The sequence below is a fragment of the Pleuronectes platessa genome, chromosome 14 (genome assembly GCF_947347685.1).
Source record: "Pleuronectes platessa chromosome 14, fPlePla1.1, whole genome shotgun sequence".
In the NCBI taxonomy this organism is placed as follows: domain Eukaryota; kingdom Metazoa; phylum Chordata; class Actinopteri; order Pleuronectiformes; family Pleuronectidae; genus Pleuronectes; species Pleuronectes platessa.
The window spans coordinates 4,870,671-4,889,283 of record NC_070639.1 but is presented as its reverse complement, the minus strand read 5'-3'; the positions used below and the strand labels follow the sequence as shown (position 1 = coordinate 4,889,283).

The 18,613-nt window shown below is 42.5% G+C and overlaps 1 protein-coding gene across 3 annotated transcripts; it reads right to left on the bottom strand.

Annotated features, from left to right (window-relative positions):
• Positions 1-47: 47 nt before the first annotated feature.
• Positions 48-17,642, bottom strand: LOC128455808 (interleukin-1 receptor type 1). 3 transcript variants are annotated; one of them, XM_053439688.1, is made up of 11 exons: positions 16,738-17,642; positions 9,730-9,940; positions 8,622-8,790; positions 7,952-8,111; positions 7,499-7,546; positions 5,805-5,931; positions 5,002-5,141; positions 4,072-4,215; positions 3,380-3,544; positions 3,076-3,282; positions 48-2,562 (listed from the first exon to the last, which is right to left on the bottom strand). In XM_053439688.1, exons 1-11 carry the CDS (start codon positions 16,811-16,813, stop codon positions 2,369-2,371), a joined length of 1,641 nt encoding a protein of 546 aa, XP_053295663.1. In that variant the 5' UTR covers positions 16,814-17,642; the 3' UTR covers positions 48-2,368. The 3 variants fall into 3 exon arrangements, with proteins under 3 accessions (XP_053295663.1, XP_053295664.1, XP_053295662.1); XM_053439689.1 differs by having other exon boundaries at positions 7,499-7,570; positions 7,952-8,078; XM_053439687.1 differs by having other exon boundaries at positions 7,499-7,570; positions 16,738-17,639.
• Between the last annotated feature and the right edge of the window lie 971 nt (positions 17,643-18,613).

The window sequence follows — 18,613 nt, the reverse complement described above, 5'->3', positions numbered from 1 at the left end:
CATGTGATCATGTCTAATGGATGGATGGACGCATGGACAAATGGATGGACAGATGAGTAGATGTACTTTATTGATCCCAACTTGGGAAAGTGTTGTGCTACAGCAACATTTAAAGGGCATTGCAAATAGAGCAAAGAACAAATGACTTTATACAGAAGATGACAAAAAGAGACTAGCATGTAAAATTGCGTAATCAGGGATGATTGGCCTTCATAAAACCTGTGTACTTTAACTAAAATATAAAGATGTAATGCATAAGTTGCTCATAAACAACACAGACCTCATTGTTCAGTGAGTAAATGGTTTCTCCCGAGTTATTTAGAGTTTGCAGTTTTTAAAACAGTACTTCTCTCGTCAATGTGGAGCTGCCAAGACAACTGTTTCTCATTACCAGCTCCAGAGGCAAAGCCAAGACATTACCCCAAAAATAATCACTCTCATATTGTAAGCAGTTATCCGCCTGAATACTTGTTCTCCTAATGACTGGTTGTAAATATTTTGAACTTGACTGCACAGAGAAACCTGCAGAGGATATCTGAGGTTCTGAAGTGATAAAATAACAAAGATAAGATGTTTCTCTGAAAGGCTGAACAGGAAATACTTGTTGAAGATTCACAGAGTCTGTCAGTGAAGGGTTGTGGTTTCTTATGTTTGGCGTTTCTTACAAATAAAGCCTAATGTGTGGTTATAGTTGAAATTTAGAAATTTGAATTCAAAGCTCGGAATTGTGCTCAGTGTTTGCCTCTAAAGCTGCGACAATGATGCCTCTGTTTTTGAACATTTACGCTTTCTTTTTTTACTCAGATGGTAAATTGGTGGTTTGAGGCCGTTGAGCTTAAGTGGTTTTCAAAAGAAGTTATTTCCTGTTGCTGCTGGACACAAGACATCTGTCAGCAAGTACGGGAAATCTAAACCCGTTTTCTAATCAGCTTACATCAACATGAGACAGGCTTCAAGCATCTCAATATTTATGTCTGCACAGGGACACAGAGTTGGAAAAAGATGAAACTATTTCCCCAATCAAAATCACTCAGCAATTCTTCGTAACCTCCAACGAAGAGTTTGTCTGTCAGCAGGATTACATAAAAGAAATATTTTGAAGTGAATTTATTTGAACTTGCTAGAAGGATGGAACATGGGCCATGGAAGAACCAATATAATTTTGGGATGGATCTAGGGCCATTTTCACCAACTTCCTACGAATCTGATGAGTTGAAAAACAGAAATGCCTTTAAGTGTTGAAATCACAACTTGAAATTGAACTTGGTTCAGTCAGTCTATTTATTCAGTGTCACTTATTCTTAAAACTGAGCCAAATATTGCTCATCTAGAGAAACTTGGACCTCGGATAATCTTGAATAACCTTTAAAATAACAAGATGGAGGAAATTCCCCTTGTACTCTCCCCAATCTGTCAACAATTACAAGGTTCCAGTCAGACTAAGATTATGTTACTGTTACAACAGCAGAGGAAAATGATTTTTTATGATAACTGACATACGCAACAAGAGAATATGAGGTCATACAGTTAGGAGGTTAAATCTGTAATCACAGGTTAGATATGCACAACAAATGTTTCCTGTCATAGTAAAAGGTGAAGCAGGCGGCTGAAGAACATTGCCAAAGCTGACACTCATTTCATTCTGATTATCTAACCAATTTATTCAGTTGTGATTTAACTACTGAAAACCGAGTTAAGATTATCTTGAAAGGTTTTCTCTCTTTCTTCGAACCATTTTGTTACTTTCATTGGACGTCAGAGAAGTAAAGACAAAGGAAAATACTAAAATCAAAAAAGCTATCTGCAATAACTGAAACAGAATATCTTAAATATAAAAATATACTGATTTATAAATAGGCTTGCATTCTAGTAAATGATACTGAGAGCCCTCGTGTTAAGCCATTATGTCCTGAAGAGGAAAACAGTAGAGTAAAATGTCGTCACCACTCTGTAAAGTGTGGTTTGAGTGGTCATCAAGACTAGAAAACAAAGCACTCACACACACACTCGAATACAGCGCATCAATGTGAACCCACTCACACTGCCCGCAAAGCCATCTGGAGAAATATGTGAATCAGTGTCTTTCTAAAGAAAAATCTTTAGTATGAAGAAGAAATTCAGCAAATACCTTGCACACAGTGTGGAATTGCTTGCGTAGCTGGGAAACGAGCAGGTCAAAGACTCAGTGTTTACAGTAGTCAGTAATGATAACAAAAAATCTTGATGCTGGCTGGCCCGTAATGGCGTACAGTGCGTTTCAGATTGCAGTCTGGTTTCCACATGTCAGACCCCAGCTTATCTCCAGGAAGCAGCCCTCTCACGATGTAACAAATCAATGTTGGAGGCTGGATCAAGTTTTTCACTTGGGTTAAATAATTGTCTGGTGTTTTCCTACGGGCACTGAGGGCATGTGGTACCTCAGCTTCTTCCAGAACTTTCTGGTTGAGTGCAACTTGCTGAGACTCTGGGTTCCAGGTGAGGCGTTCTCCCACTTCAGAGCTCCTTGTTTCCTCTTGATGTAGTGAAGAGACTCTGGCAGGCGGTTGTAATCCACTGGGCCACCTGGTAGATTTGAATAGAATTTTGAGCATATGTTAAAATTACCACGTTAAATGACTTGGCATTGCATTTTACTGAGCCTTCACAATGATCAGTGGGGGGAAAAAACATGTTTTATTTGTATAGCCTATATTCACTAATCATGATTTTTCTCATAGGACTTTAATAAGATGTGACATCCTCTGCCGTTAACCCTCAGCAAGAGTAAGGAAAAACTATTTAAAAAACCCTTTTAACAGGGGAAAAAGAACGTAGAAACCTCAGAGAGAGCCACATGTGAGGGATCCCTCATCCCAGGACGGACAGAAGTGCAATAGATGTCAAGTGTAAAGGAGAACATCAGCAAGATAAGGGTATTTGCGGCATTGATTAAAGATTTTGAAGCATAACTGAAGGTCAATGAATTGATGGATTATTGTCAGTAAGGGTTGAGTATCTGAGGAGAGGAGATATTGAGTCATAGTGATGCTACACAAATAGTTTTGTTCTGAGTGGGAACCGCAGAGTCATCCTCACCGATTTCCACCAGGATGACTCGGGTGTCGTTCTGCGTCAAAGCGTCGTAAATGCCTATTGTCTGTTCGTAGCACAGCTGGTTTTGGTCGTTGCATAATGGTGACATTTCCTCTGTTTTGACTTCAGTGGGAGATTTTGTCTCATTAGACAGTAAGATGATCAGTCTGCAGCACTTCTGGAGAGTAGCAGCTATGACGTCATGCAAGGCTGTTAGAGATCAAACACAGGCAATGACGCATTTCCAGTTACCGCTACAGTTTTTTTTTTTCTACTGGCAATCACTATAAAGAAAATATAACCTGACCTTCTCCGGGGCAGTCGTCTCGTCCTCTGATATACAGGGAGTAGCCATGTTTCTTCTCCAGCTCCTCAGGCAGGATATGCAGGGCAAAGTTCTCTGTCTCAGATGAGCTCAGGGTGTCTGGATGGAGGAAGCTCACATAACCATCGTAGAGTTTCCCATCTGGAGCTGTAGAGAAGAAAGCATTATCTCTGTGGAGCTTCAGATTAGGATCACCGTCACTATCACACTGTTTATGATTAACTTCATCTCTACGAAACGATTTTGTAATTAACTTGTTTTTGTCACTTTTGGTTCATTCCACTATTCTGATACACACAGACTACTTTTCAACCGATAGATTTCATTATGTTACCTACGCCAAGGAGGCTATATTTGTAAGATTGCTCAAAAACAAGTGGAAGGATTTTCTTTGAAACTTGGTGAAAGGATGTGAATGGGTCAGGTAAAACAGCATTAATCAGATCTGAATGAGGTGGTAGATCCAGGAATTCGTTTTTTTCACTTTCTATAACATTAGTAGTTAGGGTGTGTGTGCTATTTGGTGCAGATCCATATAAATATACGGATCTAGTGATTTAAAAATGAAGCTCCATAATTGGACTGATGGGCCTTGGCACAGAATTGTAATCTACTAAGCAATGACTCAAATAAGCCATTCCCTGGAAACATGCAGTTCAAGGAGTTCAACTAACCTTGTTTGGAAAAATATCTCAATAGTTTCCTGTAAGCCAACACCACCTCTATTTTGAAGAAGAGGGAGCCTGCAGCCAGGGCCAGAGAGGCTATGATGCCAGTAAGGCACAGAGCAATGGTGGTGTAGAAGGCACTGTGGTCGGCTGGAGAGAGGAGGAGTCAGACGGTTTATTCAACATGCAACAAGGATAGACTTTCGGGAATTACCCAGTGGAAATGTCCTCTTGTCCCTTCTGCCACTGCAAACAGTCAGTGGTTTATAAGGTCTTTAGACACAGGTCAGGGGACGGAGCCAGGATTTCTTATTTTCTTTCACATTTTCTCAGTGATACATGGATCATGATGAAAAACATTTGGAAGGAATTTGGTGCAGCTTGATTGCATTTGAAGAGGGACATATTATGAAAATTTCACTTTTGTAGTGCTTCTACACGTTAATTCGGGTATCTGGCATGTCTACCAACCCAAAACTCTGGAAAAAAACAACTCCCGCGATTTTTTATTGTTCCTCTATGTCAGAAACGTCATGCTTGAGTGTCTGCGAACGAGCTTCTGTATATTTCCCTCGTCACAAGACAAATAGGAGTCTCTCTCGCTGCTGCTGCTACCCGTCAGACATCTGAGTGGAGCTGGCTCATTAGCTTTTAAAGGACCAGGCACTCAAAACAGGTCAATCTGAGGAGGGCTGTTTTAGATAGGATAAAAAGGGGGCTGTTTTAATTGATCCTTTTGGTATTTTTACCAAAATGTGTTAGAGGAATTTCATTAAGACCCCAAGAAACCATGTCAACTTGTGGTAAAATGGGCATAATATGTCCCCTTTTAGTGAAATCCGTTTTTGCTACTTTGAATCAATATTCAAATTGATTTTTACTGCACAGCACTGTCATGTTTAAAAGAAGAGAGCAACGAAGAAGAGAAGAAATGACCTTCTTGAAGCAGCACCAATCCGTCTTTCTCTCCTGTTTGGGTCACTATATGGCAATGAATGGGGACATCGAGGAAGAGACGAGGAACCTTAGAGATGGACAGAGTGGACAGACCGTACACCATCCCACTATCATGAGTGCTAGAAGGGACAAGACCAGTCAGTCAGTGATAAATAAGTCAAACATGAGTTTTATGTTGCTTTTTCATTGCTTTTGCTCTGCTTTGTTTACAGCTAAAGTTTGCCGCAGTTCCAGACTGAGGGGTGGATTCAGTTTTTTTCGATGACGCTTTTCAACATTGTGAGATAAGATGTGTTTAGCACAATCATCAATTTCCCAGGGAATGATTCCTGGATTTTGCCGAAAAGAATTAGTCATATTTAGGTCACGCAGGTTCAAATGTTAATTGCAACCGTAGAACAGGTTCGTGTTTGGCGTCCTAGCTCCGACTTAATGACTCCCCCAGATATGATTACATAGATATGATGGGATTGATGAGCAAATATTTATAACCCCGCTAGTCAGGGCCTTCAGGTTGATGCTGGGGTGTTGGAGGGGCTGAAGCAACTGGCAGCATTACTGACGTCCCAGCAGAGCAAGAAAAGTGATTGATGGGACATTTTCTCTGCTTAAATAGACCACCTAATCATCTATAATGGGTATGTATCATAGATGATTGTGGAGAGTGAGCTATCTCACATGGGTTGTGGCTCCATTTCCGTCTGACTCTTTTCCGAGGAAGTGTCAGTATAAATATTACTAGCTTATTCCATGAAAACGTGAGACAGTTGGCAGATACTCACTATTTCCAGGACTCCTTGAGTCCCTCATGCTCCTCAGTGAATGTCCCACCAATAGTCCAGTACATGTAGGTGATATGGTCCTCACTGAAACCTATGAAGGCCTTACACTCCAGCTCTGCTCTCATACCTGCTTGTCAGTGAAATGAATAAACAAAGCAGCTGTTACTCTGCAAGTTAAATTAGGTCACAAGACAACAGTAAAGCCCCTCTATTCCGCCATAACTCCTGCATAAAGCCAGTATATATTGTTGCACGAGTGATGAATATTCACAAAGATTTAGTCGTAAACATATAAGGTTTTAACATGACAGGCAAAAGACTTCAGAGTGTTCGTATTGACTTAGACAATTCTGCAGATGTTTATACTCCTTAAACAAAATGTGTAAACCTCAGTGTTATTAATTTATTATCATTACGATTTTGAGAGGTCTGAAGAGTTGAGAGCTTCTAGGAATTTTAATGAAAGAAGTATAAAGAAAGAGGAAAATATGTTTTTTAGTAAGAGCAGCGTTGAGGGTTTCTTCACTGCTTCGAATTCGAATAATAACTTAATTTTAAACTAATTCTCGGTTCATTTGTCAAGGTGCATTACCGCACTAATTCTCATTCACAGTTAAATTTACAGGGGCCACACCCTATAGTCCAGGCAAAGTAGCGTTTTACGATCGACTAATTGTAAAATAATTTTTTTCAGCATATATTATTTCTATGAGGTGTCCAGAACAACATACTAAAAGTCCTAAGAAATCCTAGGTGAGGAAATATGTTTAATTCTCATCAATCCGAGATGTGTGCCAATAAGGCCGGGCAACAATACACCCCAATGGGTCTATTTTTTTCCTTTACGCCCCATCAAAATGAAACTTTACACAATGAAAGTAAAGAAAAATGAATTTGAATATGCAAATGAGCTATACACTAATCGAATATGCCCAAAATACACTCAAATAGGCTTATTTTTTTCCTTTACTCCTACCACAATAATACCTTACATAGTAAAAGTATACATGCTTATTTACTACCAAGCCAGGCGGTTTTCAGGTTAGTGGCCAGTCTAAAAGCAGCATTTCCATCACCCATTGACAGTAGGATGATTGGATGAAGATTGGGCCGATGTATTTGTCATACATATTAATGGTGTTTCTGCCTATGCAAATTAGGACATATTCAATAAGTGTGGAGCTCATGTGCATATTCAAATTCAATTCAAAAGAAACTTGTTATACAAAAAAAAGTTACTTTGCATGTATACTTTTACCATGTAACGTTTTATTGTGGTAGGAGTAAAGGAAAAAAATAGCCGCATTGGGGTGTATTGTTGCCCGGCCTTATTGGCCCACATCTCAGAATGATGAGAATTAAACATATTTCCTCAACTAGGATTTCTTAGGACTTTTAGTATGTTGTTCTGGACACCTCATAGAAATGATCTATGCTGAAAAAACATATTTTACAATTAATTCGATTTTTGTCTGCAAAATGAGTTACTTTTCCTGGACTACTAGTCAAGGGCATGACTTGGGACAACAAATGAAAATTGGCTTGTTGATTTATCAAGCGCTGTCCCTATACAATGGACAATCAAATAAATAAACATGCAGTCATGTTTGCAGATGTCACACTGTAAACTCAAAGCTGAAAGACGTGTGTATCTCTATCATAGTGGTCATAGTTTGTGACAGAGCGTTACTTGCCCACTTCAACCAGGACCACTTGTCCTCTGGGGAACAGCACCATCGGTTCTGTAATTATTACACGTGTAATATCTGTAAGTGTGACAAAAAATAATACGGTACATTACGATACAATATTACTGAAAACAACTGTAAAGGCCATATAAACCAAGATGAAAGAAACACAATGAGTGATCTGAAAACTTGCTGCTGGTAATCCTAAAAAAGCATTTATATTTTGCATCAAATATTAGGATTATGGCAATTTTTTATTCAACAATTTCTGATATGATATTACGATATTACGATCATAATATTACAACTTTATTCTAGAAATCTCACATAGTTTCCACAATAACTAAAATGGTCTCTTGATGTGAACAAAGGAAAACAATTATGTCACACAAATTCTAATAGAACAATGAGTAGTTGTGTTTCAGTCATTCAAGTATTTTAGTGACCTACAGTACAAACCTTTCATGGTCAGCTGGATGCTACGTGCAGCTGTGTAGGTCCTCCCATCCAGGCTAACATTGACCAGGCAGGTGTAATTCCCAGCATCCTCCTCTGAGGCCGGATGCAGCCGCATGTAGCCGTCCTCCTTCAAAGACATCGGCTCAATTAGGCGGCAGTCCTACACACAGAAATACATGCACCATAAGGAAGTTGTAACCCACTATAAGGGTTTAAAATCAATTTGTAAATAACTGTTATTCCTCATGTAGACCCACATCAGTAGATATTTGCATATAACATGTAACAAATGAGTAAAATACAGTTAGAGATGTAACTACTGTTAACACTGTTAATATTCCAATAAGGTTTCCTTATCGTGTGTATTGGCTGGACACTAAAAAATAATCATGCAGAGGGACTGTCCTTGAGAATGTGGATAACTGATGTTGGTTTAGTTACGCTGTCAACTACCTCACGGTGAGAGAATGGGTTTTGGATTATCTAACATTGCTGAGCCCCTTCCACACCTAGTCGTGTTTCGACAACAGCAGCACTATAGGGACCAGTGCAAATCAACAGAAAATGAGGCAGTTGACGGTAATTTAAACATCACTTACTATAGATGTGTTGGGGGTAGTGTTGCATTTGCATGATGAACAGAAAATAAAAATCATGGGGTCGTTTTTACCTTCATCCATCTTATGCTCCTGCGGTTATTCAGTCGGAAGATCTCTCTCTGTTTGCAGGGAAGACCGAGAATGACTCCCCTCGAGGTTGAAATGTTTTCAGATGGATCAGGACACTCTCCGGACGACACCGACACCCCAAAGTTCATCTTCAATGGTCCAGTCTTGTACCTGGTGTTGTTAGTGTTGGATGGTGTTATTAGTGTTGGATGATTTTGTTAGTGTTGGTGTTGGATGGTGTTGTTAGTGTTGGTAAGTGCTGGATAATGTTGTTAGTGTTTGGTAGTGTTGGATGCTGTAGGATAGTGTTGTTAGTGTTGGATGCTGTTGGATGCTGTTGTTAGTGTTTGTTAATGTTGGATGCTATAGGACAGAGGTCTTCAACAGGGGGTCTGCGAACCCTAGGGGGTCCGCGGAGGTACTGGAGGGGGGTCGTGAAATGTTTGGTTGATAAGATTTTTTTTAATATTTTTTATAATTTTAGATTTTTTTTCTAACCAAATTTTCCACAAATTTAAATGTCTTTAAATACACATTAACATGCATCCAACATATTGTGAGGCTGATTTGACCCTCTGTCTGACAACTTCCATCCATCCAACGTTAGTTGTGTGCTACCCATCAGGGTCCGACATCTCACTGATTTGGGAGTATGTGTGGCATCCACAGATGGCTTGAGGATTCACTGTCTCTTCTACATGTATGTTAAAAATAAAAACATGAATCTGTGAATTACTTGAATAGCTCAGTGTTGGATGCAAGATGTATGTTTATAAATGGCAGTGGCATGGCCATCCTGTACCGTGCACATGTTTAAATTAAAAACATGAATATATGCACCTTTGTTATATTTGAATAGCTTAGTATTGAATACGCAATAACAGGGTAGCTATGTTTATATATAGCACTAGGCCCAGTTTATTATAAAAAACTATTTTATACAATATATATAGTATATTCCCTGCTCCATCTCTCCACCAGTTTGGGGGTCCTTGGCCTGAAAAACGTTGACCCTTGCTGTAGGATATTGTTGTTAGTGTTGGATGATGTTGGTTAGTGTTGGATGTTGTAAGATGTTCCCACAGCCACTATGACACTTGTGTTTTATACCTTTTCTCACAGGTGTAGGTTCCAGCATGAGAAGTCTGCACAGGTAGAAACCACAGTAGCCCATCCCGGACCTCCACTCCACTGGGCAGGCTCCCATTCTGACTCCCTGCTCTGCTCCAGGTCACGTTGGTGTGAGCATGTCGAAAGTGACACTTCAGCAAGAGGAGGCGTCCTGCACTCGCATGGTGGGTCTCTGTCTCCCCACTGTGGTCTGGATGGGACGGTGCAAAGGGAAACCAGTCATTTGTGATTCATCGTTCAATGGTAAAAACCTACGCTGGCCGAGATACGCACTGCAAAGTAAGAATACACAGGCAAAGTGAAAAAGCATGTACAAATTAAAGGTCCAGTGTGTAATATTTACAGGAAAGGAATCTACCGTCAGCAATTGAATATAAAATAACACTAGTGATGTTTTCGCTAGTGTGTTTCATCTAAATTGTATAAATTGTTGTTTTATCTACCCTAGAATGAGCCCTTTATATTCAAATTACATGAGGAGTGAGTCCTCTCTATGGAGGCCGCCATGTTTTTTACAGTAGCCCAGAGTGGACAAGCTAAACACCTTTTGAGTTTTAATGACAATTGAAGACTACCACAGGTTCTCTCCAATGTTTGGAAGGGGAGGAGGAGTTGAGGGGTGTTCAGCTGCAACATGACACTTCACCACTGGTCAACATAGCACATGTAAATACAGAAACACGCTGCAAATTAAAAAAAGACTGGAAATTATTTAAAGCCTTTGAATTTTTGACTGATTTAAAATCTTTGAATACCACATTTTTAACTGATTCTAAGCATTTTAATGCCTTATTTTGAATGCAAGCAGTGCTTTTATATTTTTTCTTATTTCTGCTTTGACATGTTTTATTCAGTTTTAGTTCCTTGTTTTTAGTAATGCACTTTGTCAGTTTTTTCGTTATAGAAAAACTTTGTTATTATTGTTATTGTTATATCCGTAGACTGACGGCAAAGGTTGTCAATGCAGTTGATTGATTGATTTATTTACTCATAGCCCTTTGACACAGGCTTTATTCACATGTAGATTAACGTTAGAGTTGAGAAAACATTACTCACTTCTTCCTTCTATAAATCATCAGACCAAGCTGCTTTAGGCTGCTGTAGTTGTATAGAAAATTGACCTTTGGCGTCAGGTGTCTCTGTCTGATTTAATAAAGAGGGGAATTTTATTGTGCAACCAGACCCCATCTCAATAATTTCCTCTTGAACACAATCCTGACCTGTTTCAGGTACGGGACTTCCTGGAGACTCAACCATAAAAGTGTGAGAGTAAATATTTGCCTCCTTTGACCTATTTAATTCACAGGAGGCTGCAGGTTGAAAAAAAAAACACTGACTCAACAAACATTTCAAACGCAATATCCGTTGAAATGGCTTTAACATTCTTGATATGGACGCAGTGCGCGGGATTTTATTAGTGAGGCCAGATGTCCTTTTTCCCCACAATCATTGGGCGTAATAGTTATTGTGTACCTTCATTGATACATATCATACATCAATATGAACAAGGAAAAACCTGCTCTCTCATTTAACAAGCTTCAGTTAGTCAGAGATGTGCTGCTGTAGTCAGGAGGTGTAAGTAACACGCACGTCAGCTTGGACAAAGTCTATGTCGTGTGTAACAATAACACAACATGCTAAACAGTTAGAACTTTATGTACAAGAGATATTGTTATTATCTTCATCACAGAGGTTAGGTTTTCACTCCTGTCCATTTGTAAGTAATGATGTGTTATGGGAAAGAACCCATTTAATTATGATCCGGATCTGGATCAAGGGGTGATTTTTTTTCAACTTCATTTAACATTGCCCTCTCCTGGAACCGTCACCTTATCGTGGTGGAGAGGTTTGCGTGTCCCTGTGAACCTGAGGGCTGTGTTGTCTGGAGCCTTGTGCTCCTGGTAGGGTCTCTCATGGCAGAGTGGTCTCAGGTGAGGGGCCAGACTAAGAATGGTTCAAAAAGCCTCAATGAATATCGACGGAAGAGGAGATGTGACCCGGCCCGGAGGAAGCCCGGGGCCCCCGTCTGGAGCTAGGCCCAGACGGAGGGCTCGATGGCGAGCGCCTGGTGGCCGGGTTTGCCACGGAGCCCGGTCGGGCACAGCCCGAAGAAACTACGTGGCACCCCCCCTCTCTTCATCTCATGGGCCCACCACCTGTGGGAAGACCCGTTGGGGTCGGGTGCGCAGCCACATGGGTGGCAGCGAAGGTCAGGGGTCTCGACGGACCAGACCCGGGCGGCAGAAGCTGGCTCTGGGGACGTGGAACGTCACCTCGCTGTGGGGAAAGGAGCCGGAGCTTGTGAGGGAGGTGGAGCGCTACCAGTTAGATCTGGTGGGGCTTACCTCCACGCACAGTCTCGGCTCTGGTACCGTACTCCTGGATAAGGGTTGGACTCTATTCTTCTCCGGAGTTGCCAAGGGCGTGAGGCGCCGGGCGGGTGTGGGGATACTCATAAATCCCCGGCTGAGCGCCGCGGTGTTGGAGTTTACCCCGGTAGACGAGAGGGTCGCCTCCCTGCGCCTAAGGGTTGTAGGGGGGAAAACTCTGACTGTTGTTTGTGCGTATGCACCAAACAGCAGCTCAGAGTACTCGGCTTTCTTGGAGACCCTGAATGGAGTCCTGCATGGGGCTCCAGTAGGGGACTCCGTAGTTCTGCTGGGTGACTTCAACGCCCACGTGGGCAACGATGGAGATACCTGGAGAGGCGTGGTGGGGAGGAACGGCCTCCCTGATCTGAACCCGAGCGGTCGTTTGTTATTGGACTTCTGTGCTAGTCATGGATTATCCATAACAAACACCATGTTCGAACATAAGGGTGCTCATAAGTGTACCTGGTACCAGAGTACCCTAGGCCGAAGATCAATGATCGATTTTGTGATCGTGTCATCTGATCTGAGGCCGCATGTTTTGGACACTCGGGTAAAGAGAGGGGCGGAACTGTCAACCGACCACCATCTGGTTGTGAGTTGGATCAGGGAATGGGGGAAATTTCCGGATAGACCTGGTAAGCCCAAACGAGTAGTGCGGGTGAACTGGGAACGTCTGGAGGAGGCCCCCGTCCTAGGTATCTTCAACTCACACCTCCGGCGGAGTTTTTCTGGCATTCCTGTGGAGGTTGGGGACATTGAGCCGGAGTGGGCAGTGTTCAAAGCCTCCATTGCTGAAGCTGCGGCGGCTAGCTGTGGCCTCAGGGTCTTAGGTTCCTCAAGGGGCGGTAACCCTCGGACACCGTGGTGGACACCGGTGGTCAGGGAAGCCGTCCGATTGAAGAAGGAGGCCTTCCGGGATATGATATCCTGGAGGACTCCTGACTCGGTTGCAGGGTACCGACAGGCCCGAAGGGCTGCAGCGGCTGCCGTGTCGGAGGCTAAGCAGCGGGTGTGGGAGAAGTTCGGAGAGGTCATGGAGAAGGACTTTCGGTCGGCACCAAAGTGTTTCTGGAAGACTATCCGGCACCTCAGGAGGGGGAAACGGGGAACCATCCAAGCTGTGTACAGTAAGGATGGGACTCTGTTGACCTCAACTGAGGAGGTCGTCGGACGTTGGAAGGAACACTTTGAGGAACTCCTGAATCCGAATAACACGCCCTCTATGTTGGAGGCAGAGCTCGAGGTTGATGGTGTTTCGTCGTCAATTTCCCTGGTGGAGGTCACTGAGGTAGTCAAACATCTCCGCAGTGGCAAAGCCCCAGGGATTGATGAGATCCAGCCAGAAATGCTAAAGGCTCTGGGTGTTGAGGGGCTGTCATGGTTGACACGCCTATTCAACATCGCGTGGGAGTCGGGTACAGTGCCAAAGGAGTGGCAAACCGGGGTGGTGGTTCCCCTGTTCAAAAAGGGGGACCAGAGAGTGTGTACCAATTATCGGGGTATCACACTCCTCAGCCTCCCTGGTAAAGTCTACTCCAAGGTGCTGGAAAGGAGGGTTCGGCCGATCGTCGAACCTCAGATTGAAGAGGAACAATGCGGTTTTCGCCCCGGACGTGGAACTACGGACCAGCTCTTCACTCTCGCAAGGATCCTGGAGGGGGCCTGGGAGTATGCCCATCCGGTCCACTTGTGTTTTGTGGATCTGGAGAAGGCGTATGACCGGGTCCCCCGGGAGAAACTGTGGGAGGTGCTGCGGGAGTATGGGGTAAGGGGGTCTCTCCTCAGGGCCATCCAATCTCTGTACTCCCAAAGCGAGAGCTGTGTTCGGGTCCTCGGCACCCAGTCAGTTTCGTTCTCAGTGGGTGCTGGTCTCCGCCAGGGCTGCGCCTTGTCACCAATCCTGTTTGTGATATACATGGACAGGATATCGAGGCGTAGTCGTGGTGGGGAGGGGTTGCAGTTCGGTGGTCTGAGGATCTCGTCACTGCTTTTTGCGGATGATGTGGTCCTCATTGGATCATCGGCTTGTGACCTTCAGCACTCACTGGATCGGCTGGCGGCCGAGTGTGAAGCGGCTGGGATGAGGATCAGCACCGCTAAATCTGAGGCCATGACTCTTAGCAGGAAACCGATGGATTGCTTACTCCGGGTAGGAAATGAGTCCTTAGCCCAAGTGAAGGAGTTCAAGTACCTCGGGGTCTTGTTCGCGAGTGAGGGTACTATGGAGCGTGAGATTGGCCGGAGAATCGGAGCAGCGGGGGCGGTATTGCGTTCGCTTTACCGCACCGTTGTAACGAAAAGAGAGCTGAGCCGCAAGGCAAAGCTCTCGATCTACCGGTCGATCTTCGTTCCTATCCTCACCTATGGTCATGAGGGCTGGGTGATGACCGAAAGGACGAGATCGCGGGTACAAGCGGCCGAGATGAGTTTTCTCAGAAGGGTGGCTGGCGTCTCCCTTAGGGATAGGGTGAGAAGCTCAGTCATCCGTGAGGGACTCGGATTAGAGCCGCTGCTCCTTTACTTAGAAAGGAGTCAGCTGAGGTGGTTCGGGCATCTGGTAAGGATGCCCACTGGGCGCCTCCCTTGGGAGGTGTTTCAGGCACGTCCAGTGGGGAGGAGACCTCGGGGAAGACCGAGGACTAGGTGGAGAGATTATATCTCAACACTGGCCTGGGAACGCCTCGGGATCCCCCCGTCAGAGCTGGTCAATGTGGCCTGGGAAAGGGAAGTCTGGGGCCCCCTGCTTGAGCTGCTCCCCCCGCGACCCGACCCCGGATAAGCGGATGACGATGAGATGAGAGATGAGATTTAACATTGCAAAATAGTGCGCTTTTCAACATCTTCCCCATTTTCCCAGGAAATAATGAATAAATCTTGGACTGATATTTGTGATTGTGCACGATTTGTTGAAGGCACTGTTTGGCCTCAGCTGTATGTGATCCACTGAGGGCCATTCTATTCACTTTGTCCACGACATTAACTTTCCTCACGGCGCAAACAAACGTTTTTCTAACTAGGACAAGCAAAGTGTGATTTAAAATCACAGTTTAATTACCTGTAGTGAGAAATCTGTCTTATTAAGGTTCCAACAAAGAGAAAATACAAGGGAGCGCTTTGAGTTTAGGCTAATTTACACTGACAGAGCAGAGCTTTGGCTCACAGTGGAAATTGTGTTAATGACCATGATTAGATGTTCCAATATTAACGTATTGCACAAAGATAAAGTAGAGCAGGAGATGTTGTAACTCATTCTTTTTCTCCATGACAACTCCCAAGATATCCTGTTTGTCTTTTATATTTTTCTTCCTCAGCCCTAAGAAATGGGTTTCCTCTCGTTGTGATCTCCCCGAAAACAGGGTAAAATTCCCAATCATCCTTACGCTTTTAAAAGAAATAAATAATTCAGACAATGAAAATACTCCTTATTACAACATCTTCAGCTCAGCTCTGAAAAATATTTCTTCAATCATTCTGTTTGATTGAAGACCTGGTCTGCAACTCTGAGACTCTCCTAGTCTGGGAATCATTTCCTGATTCAATTAGATTTTAGTGCACAGAGTAATGAGTTACCTATGCTGTTTACAAAGGTTTATTCATCATAATGCTTCTGGGCAGGGCAATAAAACCATTTCCACCAAGTCAATATAGTGTTCTTCAATAAACATATTTATCAATATAATGTAGTGTACAAGAGCTGTGAGAAGGTTTAAATACTGATCTCAGGTATATGACATTTTTGGTTGTCCATAAAGAGCCTTATTGTTATGTATTTCTGTGGACCGATGCCTATATAAGGGACAAAAAAATGGCTGCTGAATGTTCTTCCTAAGTATTAGAATGTTAAATATGGATTCCCTAAGATGTCAATATGTCAAAGCCTCATGACAAAGAAATTTAATCGAGATATTATATTGAAAGCACAAATACAATCAAATATATGGCTAAATTAACACAATATTATTCATGTAAAATAATATATATATATATATATATGCTTTTGCTTGCTGACACGTTTAAGACGCAGGGTAATTAGTAAGAGCTTTGTGATGCCTAAAATAAAAACTGGTTTACTGACACCTTTGTGTAGTTCTGTGTTACTTATGCTTTGTGAGAGTGGTTGAGAAATAATGAATAAATATTATAATGTATGTATTTATGAAACAAACTGCTTATGTAAGTGAGTTCATCTAAATGATTTGTCGTGATTTTATGCTGTCTCTCTCTTGAAGCGAAAGTCTGAACAAGTAGGTTTCTCATGTGCTTGTTTGACAGGTTGCAAACAGGAAATGTCACAATAACGTTGCAACACAGGCCATAATTTCACAGACTGCATATATAAAGCCCTTTCCTATAAACACTGCATCTCATATTACAGGTCAGGAGCTAAAAACAGTTCATGGGGTTCAACTTCACCTCTTTCATTAACCAACAAGGGTTTTCCTGTTGATTCTTTGACTGGAACAACATTGAAACTAAAAACACTCAAACCTCAGAGTCAGTAAAAAGTACAAGTTAAACAACTTCTTTGTGCTTTGCGTCAGAATGTTGACATTCATTTCCAACAGCAGAGGTTTTTGTTTGTGTCAGAGGGAGATTTGTGATGATCAGTACTCACTGTTTGCCGCAGCGAATGTCAGCAGCAGTGCAGCCAACAAGCTGCAGATCCCGCCTGTCCCCTCCAGGACTCTCATCTTCAGGTCTGGACAGGTAACATTTCGTAAGGTTTCTTTAAGATTTCTCACACATGGCTCATGTTCTCAAACACCGGTTTCTTGACACGTGACTGACAGCCGTGTGACACAAGCAGACACCACTGAAAGAGAACTGGGACTGCCTTCTTCCTACACACAAAGAAGGCAGGGCTAAAGCTCTCTGTGTGAATTCCCAGGAAGTTCCACGGCTTGGATGGAAAAGGTCAAATACTTAAAGACGCTCTATGTGTTGATCTCAATGGTTTTATCTGACGTCACCTATATTAAGCTCTATCACTATATCTTGGTGCAGGGTGTTCTGGGTTCAAATCCCAGTTTGATATGGGTTTTCTTTTGGTACTTCTGCTTCCTCCTACGTTCCAAAGACATGCAGGGCAGGTTAATGAATGAAAGAAGTGATCGTGATGATCCATGTGGCTGTGGTCAAATAGATTTGCTTAGTGGAAGATCTTGGAAGGAGTGGGACCCTTATCTTATCTCTTCTAACAAAGCAAACAATGGACCATGATTTAGAACCATTAAGAAATGAAAAGAGATAACACTTGCCCAAAATTCCTCCCCTTCAAATACCATTCAGATATCAGTTCGATGTGTTTCTTCCTCTTAAGTGGAACCAATTAAAGTTACTGAATATCTCTCTCTTGTGTATCACAGAGCTGTTTTAAATCCGTCTGTAGTGAACCCGCTGAAGAATAAAAACTTTTCTTGGGGTTTAATCAAACAGATATTTGCACCTAAGTGGTTTTAATATTTACATAATCTGCTGCCGAAAAACTGCAAATGGAACCAGGATTAGTATGGTATTTAAGTACTATATAAACACCTGAGTTAATATGATACTAATACTGAATTTAACTAATAATTAAAGTGAATATAAAAAGACAATATTACATAGAGAATAATCACAAAGAAGTAATTTAAACTTACCTTGCATGACCTCACAGAGTAAAATTCCTTAAATAGCTAATTTAGGAGAGGATGATGCTAATTTGAATTGACCAGGTTGAGAGCTGCTGTAGACGGCTGCTTGTCAAGTTGCATTGAGATTCTGAGTAGCTGCGTGGTTTCCCCTCCTGTCCTGCATAAAACTTCAAACTGAAATATGTACAACTCATTCTGCCCATAGTGATTCACCCCCAGCTCAGAAGAGCTTTCAAATGTAGGGCACCAGACCTCAATCACCTCAGATTATGAACATGACCCTATTTCCGACATGTAGCCCAATTTGACTGAACAGGAACAGAAAAATATCCAGATTAGTGTTTCATAACAATACCTGAAAAAGTTCATCATTAAATAAAAATAATTATTGCAATGAACCAATTCTGCATACAGTATTTTTTATTTTTGATGAGAAATATGGCGACGCCTGCGAGCTAGTTCTGGCAGGCAACTCGAGCTGCGCTGCGCCAATCACGTGACATACATCATGTGACATACATCATGTGATATACCTCAATCTCCACAACCATCTATAATACACACCCACCTTATCAGGTGGTCTATTTAACCAGAGAGACATTTCCCATCAACCCCTCTTGCTCGCACTGCTGCTGCAGTATGGCTACCTGTTGCTACAGCGTCTCAGCCGTTGACCAAGTGACCGTTGTTCCTCCGTGGGTCGTTGTCTCTCTCAATCCGAGTGATTCCTCCTCCGAAAAAGTTCGCTTTATTTCCGAAATTTCGGCTCGGTCCTTCAAGATTCACTACGTGTGAATCGGACGTCAAGCGTCTGCGCCACGACTCCTGCGCACCCGAAGCGTTTAATTCATCCGGTCT